Source organism: Vombatus ursinus, unplaced genomic scaffold (assembly GCF_900497805.2).
Source record: "Vombatus ursinus unplaced genomic scaffold, bare-nosed wombat genome assembly UNPS02005659.1, whole genome shotgun sequence".
In the NCBI taxonomy this organism is placed as follows: domain Eukaryota; kingdom Metazoa; phylum Chordata; class Mammalia; order Diprotodontia; family Vombatidae; genus Vombatus; species Vombatus ursinus.
The window spans coordinates 20,425,657-20,432,023 of record NW_020945437.1 but is presented as its reverse complement, the minus strand read 5'-3'; the positions used below and the strand labels follow the sequence as shown (position 1 = coordinate 20,432,023).

Genomic DNA, 6,367 nt, shown 5'->3' with positions numbered 1-6,367 from the left:
CTTGGGCAAATGGCTATTCTCTGAGACTCATCTTTGAGTGAATTCAACTCATTTGTCTCTAAATTCCCTCCCAGTTCTTAGATTCTGGGTTCTAAAGTAAAAACCACTTAAATTACCTACAGCTCAGAGCTTTACCACCTGATGAAGAGTGGATTTCAATAATCAGGTTATGTGTATGGGATGGACCATTCTAATGGAAATGGCACATAAATGGTTTGACTCATCCTCCCCTTGCTCCTGGCCCAAGTTACCAGAAGTCGGACCAAATTGGCTGTTCTGTAGATAGAGGGCAAATAGTGGGAGAAAGAGAGTCAGAGAAAGAAGAAGAAGGAAAAGACAAAGATGAGAAAGTCGGAGAAGGAGCAGATAGAGAAGAGGGGAGATGGAAGAGGAAAGGAGGAGGAGACCAAGAGAGGAGAGGGACAGAGTCAGAATGGTGGGAAAGGAAGAGAGAATGAAGAGGGAATGATAGAAGAAAGGCAGATATATAGAAATGGAAGGAGAGAAAGAGAGAGAGAAAGGGAGACAGGAAGAGATAGAGACAGATATACATGCAGAGAGACAAGGAAATAGAGAGACAGAGACAGTAATGAAAGACATAAAGAAAGGAACGGTCGCATCTATAACAGAAAGAGAAAGGGAGACGGGTCGGGGAAAACACTGTTTAGACGTTTCCCCCTTCAAATCAAGCTCTCTGCCTACATTCCACTTGAACACCAAATGTTTCTAATCCCGCCCCCGTGCCCCGCTTGCTGCCCCTAACTACTTTCAGAGCCAGCCAACGCTGCCTGACACTCAGATGCCTGCCAATTTCCATCACCCCCAGTTTAGGGAGCTTAGTAAGAACAGAAGAGTTTCTACTTGGCTTGGCCTCGCACATCCACCAGCAGCAGCACTGGAACTCCTAGTCCTGCCTGGAGGATAGGAGTCACCCTAGATGGCCAAGGCAGCTGTTGAAAGTGGCAATTCCCACCCTCACCCCCCAAGTCCCTGACTCAAAACTCTGCCATGATTTACTGATTGTCAGGGGCAAGAATTAAGGGTACAATAGCTAAGCTACTGCAGTAGACGCTGGAGTGGGAAGAAACAACAGATGGGGGTGCGTGACAATCTATATTGACCCTTAATTTTAGCAATAGAAAAAGGACAGTGCAACACCCCCAAATAGCTGATAAACTGAATCTACCTCCACTTAATCCTTATTTATTGAATATAAGCTTATTCATCCGGAATAATTAGGACCTGGAATTAATCGTTCCTTGGCGCTACCAAGGAAAAAGTACACTTTTTGGTCTCAGTTCCTTCGTTCTTAAAATGAGGGAGTTGGAAATGCTAAATTTTAGTGAGAACTTAGTGAAAATAAAGATGCAAAATTTTATCCAAGTTCACAGATATTCCCAGGGCCCCTGGGGGTCTGCAGTGACCAAGTTAAGAATCCTTAGGCTAAATGATTTCTAGTTTCCCTGACAATTCTAAAGTTCTTGAACTTTGCCTTCCATTCCTGTCCTTCAAGGCCTTCCATAATCTGGAGCCATGCTACTTTTCCAACGTTATCTCATACTACTCCCCCTAAGCACTTGGTGTATGCTTCAGTCACACTGGAGAACTTTCTGCCCCCTAAATGGCACTGGGATTTGAATTTCTGTCCTGGCTCACACTGAATGGCCTTGGGCCAGTCACTTCCCTTTTATGGGCCTCAGTTTCCCCTTATGTGAAATGGGAACAATAAACTCTGTATATTCTTCACAGGACTATTTGAATACAGCAAGAGAATGAATAGAAAATACTTGTTAACCTGCAAGGCATTGGACCAATTTGGCTGTGGAACACACAATTTAGCTTTCTTCAATCAACCTCCTCACTTAGCTTTGCTTGTAGATTCATGTTGGGGGCAGGGCCCGAGGGAATGGGGAAGCTGGCTCTGGAATCCCCAAACTGGCTATGGGAGTATGGGCAAGGGGTAAGTGACTAGTGGTCAATGGAAACCCCTCCATTGGGAGGGAGATGAGGACAGGGAGCCCTTCATCTAGGCTACAAGGAAAAGAGCCCTGCCCAAGGAGGGAGGAAATAGGAGCCCTAGTCCAGCTCTCCGACCTTGGACAAGCTACTCCCTCTCTCTGGGTCTTAGCTATTTCCAGAGTGCCTCCCATCTCTAATGCTGTGTCCTAGAGTCTCTGGCAGTCCATATTTTCTGACGGGGTGGGGGAGGCGCCTTCTATCATCTTCTTCTATTGGACTATCTAGCAATGACCTCAGCTGGTGATTTGTGTTAGTTTACAGATCAAAGAAGAATGTAGTTTGGGGAATTCTCTTCCCTCTCATATGTAAGATTTATAAGAATTAACATAAGTTGTGACAAACATTTTGCTTCGAGACAAATGCTAAATGGTTTTTTCCTAAGTGACTTTCTGGTCTTAAAGGGGTATATAATTTCACTTGGGATGACTTTATTTAAGATTTCTCCTAAAGATGACTTTGGTCTTCCCAGACCGCAAGTAGGCTAGAGGTAGTGTGCTACAGTGGGAAAAGGACTTGTTTGCCCTTGGGTTCAAATCCTATCTCTATACCTTATTATCTCTGTAACCTTGGGCAAGTAACCTCCTTGGGCCTCAGTTTACTTATCTGTAGAATGAAAGAATTGAACTTCATCACCTCTACAGTCCCTTCAAATGGTCTTATTATGGTGGGAGAAGGGCCCCAGGGATTTGCTTGGGGAGGAAAGGTAAAAAACACACTCAGGGATCCCCACATTTGCTGAACACAGTCAGCAGATGGATAGCTGAATGGATAAAGGTCATGGCTAATTTGGAAAAGGAAGTAAGTGTCCAACTGCCCAGGAGATCTAGACCCGTATTTACTAGCTGTGTGGCCTCAGCCAAGTCCCTTAACCTCTTGGAGCCTCAGTTTCCCCATCTATCAAAGAAGGGTTGGACTAAATGGTGTCTAAGGTTCCTGCCAGCTTTGAGTCCGTAAGACCCCAAAGAAGCCACATATCTCCATTCCCGAGAACTAAGAACAACCCTGCGGCAGGGACTTGGGAACACTTCGGCGGGTTAGGCTTTGAAATGCTGGTTAAACTCCTGCCGGCAGAAGCAACAGAAAAGAGCCAATGCAATGAGGAGGATGGACAAGACTAGGGCAAAGATGAGGATGATGAGCACGTTGATTTTCTTGAGTCCCTCTTTCTCACAGTCCTCAGGGCGGACATGGAGGAAGGGGACGTCCTCCTGGGAGCTGAAGTCCTTGGAATGTCGGCACGTCAAGTCCTCGAGGCTGGCGATATCCACGCTCCCCCGCTGGATCACAGCTGCCAGCCAGCTGTTGCCGCAGCAAGCCAGCGGATTCCCTGCCAGGTGGAGGCGCCGGAGGCTCCCCTCCAGGCCACTCATGTCACGGCTCTCAAGGTGGCTGAAACTGTTGTTCCGAAGATCCAGCTCCTCAAGGGCTGCCTCCCGGGTCCAGGCAGGGAGCCAGCTCAGCTGGTTTTCTGAGAGATTGAGTTGCTTCAACCGCGTGAAGCGGGGAAGGTCAACATGAAGGGCATCCAGGCCATTCCCCTGTAGCTGCAGCACCTCTAACGAGGATTCAAGTCCAGTCAGAGCCCCAGGCATGACCTCTAACCCTGGGTTTGCCGAGAGGTCCAAAGTGACCAGCGGGGTTTGCAGGAATGCACCTGCCGGGAGCCTCTGCATGGCGTTGCCCGCCAGGTTCAGGGCCCGGAGGGTGGGGATGCTGGAAAAGACAATGCAGCCTGAGGCAGCTGGCTCACCCGGGGCCTGTGAGGCCCCACAGAGATGGAGCCAGTTCCTTTGTAGGTCCACCCGCTGGATCGTGGGGAGGCTGGCGAATGTGAGAGGCGGTAAGGCTGCCAGAGCATTGTGCTGTAAGTAGAGCTGCTGTAGGCTGGCTAGACCATGGATGCCCACTGTGAAACCCTGAAGGTCATTGTGGCTCAAATCCAGGATGTCCAGTCTGGGCAGGGAGCGCTCTCCCTGCACCTCGAAGGTGCGGAGGCAATTTCTGCTGAGGTTGAGGAACTGCAGGGAAGTCATGGGGTCCAAGAATCCTTTTGGGATGGTCTCAATCTCATTATAGCTTAGGTCTAAGAACAAGAGGTGGGAGAGGGCCATGGAGCTATCATTCCCACTTGGGTCAGGGGCCAGATGGGGTTCACTGGGCCAATCCTTCATCCTGGGGACCCCATCACTGAAGGAAGAAGGGGAGTGCATCTGGATCAGATTGTTGGATACATTCAGGTAAATGAGCTGGTTGCGCCTGGGCAGGTCGGGGAACTGCGACAGTTTGTTCTCTCTCAAGTCAAGCCAGTACAGCTGGTACTCCTGGTCCGTGGTGTCTGTCTGGAAGGTCTCTATGCTGTTGCGGCTCAGATCCAAGAATCGCAGCTGGGGGAGGCTGAAGTCAGAAATGCAGGTGATGGAGTTCATAGAGAGGTTGAGGCGGGCAAGGTGGGGCAGGGCATCGAAGGCTCCCTCCTCGATCTCCATGATGACGTTGCTATGCAGGTCCAGTTCTTTAAGGGCGGGGACTCCCTGTAGGGTCCAGCGGGAGATTCGGGTGAGGCTATTCTCTGCCAAGGAGAGAGTGAGCAGGCCAGGGGCATCCTTCAGGAAGGCCTCAGCCAGGCTATTGTATAAGCCGTTGCCTGAGAGGTCCAGGGTGGTCACTCGAGGCAGGCGCCCGATGCCCCCATTGACATTGTGTGGGGATGCCCGTCCCAAGAGGTTTCGGGCCAGGTTGAGGTACTCGAGCTGAGACAGACTGGCAAAGACTCCAGGCTGGATGAAGCTGATCTGGTTGGAGCTTAAGTCTAGACGTTGGAGGGCAGTGTAAAAGATCAATGGAGTCTCCAGGATGCTGTGCAGCTGGTTCTGAGACAGGTCAAGGGCCTTGCTGTCTGCGTGGAGGACTGCAGGAATCTGCAGGAGCCCCCGGCTGTGGCACAGGACCTCCATGCCCACCTAGTGAAGGGGAGAGAATACTGGAGCATTATGGGCTGGTAGGTCTCCTGGGGACACCAGAGACAAAGATGGCGGGGCTGGCTGTACTCAACGAAGCCTCTTAGGGTATCAGAAAGGGCGCTAGAGCCGAAGTCAGACTCCAGGACACGGGCTTAGGTCCCAGCTTTGAGTCTTAATAATTTTACACCCTTGGGCAAATCCTGAACTTCAAATTCCTCATCTGCATACTTTCTGCAGCTCTTTTGAAGATATACATACACACATACATACATACATACATATACACACACACGTATGTACTTACAGTTAGCAAACCTCAATTTCATAGGATCATAGATTTAGAATTCAAAGAGATTTTAAAGGAGTTTAACTCCTTTAACTTTACAGATGAGGAAACTGAGGCCTAGAAAGGTTAAGTGACTTGCCTAGGGTCACGTAGGTGGTAAGTAACTTTCTAAGGTGGGATTCAAACCCAGGTTTTCTGATTCCATGTCTACTCTACCTACTATACTGGTATAGGGATCTCCCAATGAGAAATTCCCTCCATAGAGTTGAACAAATCATTTATGATATATGCTCTTAGAGAGTTGGTTGGAAGTAGTAAGCTGTTTAATGACTCGCCCAGGGGTCACACAGCCAGTATCAACTGCCAAAGGCAGGACTTGAACCTGGACCTCATTCACTACATCATGCTGCCTTTCTGATCACAATAATGAGCCAGTTCACATTTCTAAAAGGCTTGCAAAACATTTTCCCCAAAGCTACCCCGTGAGTTCCACACACATTATCGTACCTGTTTTGCAGGCAGAGAACGGCTAGGAAAGTGCTCTGTAAACCGTAAAGCAAAGTGTCATTTGTATCTAGCATTGTTGTCTCTATTATTCAGCAAGCATGGATTCTACGTCATCCTCAGATGCCCCTAGGAGTCTGGGCCTTGGATTCACAGCTGATCACATCCTATGCTATCTTTGAGCGCTCCATGGGTGTCATTCTAATCTGGCCAGCCAGAGCGAGCGTTCTCCAAGGGCAGGGGCCTCTTGAAGGCCCATAAAGAAAAGCGGGGATTAGAACAAGGCCAAGCACCTGGTGCTGCACGTAGACAGACCTGCAATAACGATGCCACAGAAGAGCCTTAGAAGGAGAACCAGGAGACTCAAGTTCATGTGCTAGCTCTGCCACTGACTCATATCCCTTCCAGCTTCGACATTGTACTAAGAATCCTTCCATCTCTGGCATTCTGCGTTCTAAGGACCCTTCCATCCCTGGCATTCTGCGTTCTAAGGACCCTTCCATCCCTGGCATTCTGCATTCTAAAGACCCTTCCATCCCTGGCATTCTGCTTTCTAAGGACCCTTCCATCCCTGGCATTCTGGGTTCTAAGGACCCTT

At 49.1% G+C, this 6,367-nt stretch overlaps 1 protein-coding gene across 2 annotated transcripts in view; it reads right to left on the bottom strand.

Moving 5' to 3' along the window:
- Positions 1 to 387: 387 nt before the first annotated feature.
- The window catches only part of LRRC32 (leucine rich repeat containing 32), a 34,298-nt gene continuing 28,318 nt past the window's right edge, over positions 388 to 6,367 (bottom strand). For both annotated transcript variants that reach the window (XM_027848117.1, XM_027848116.1), the window contains one exon: positions 388 to 4,979. In XM_027848117.1, the coding sequence (XP_027703918.1) occupies positions 3,054 to 4,979 (1,926 nt within the window). In that variant the 3' untranslated portion in view covers positions 388 to 3,053. The remainder of the gene's footprint in view (positions 4,980 to 6,367) is intronic.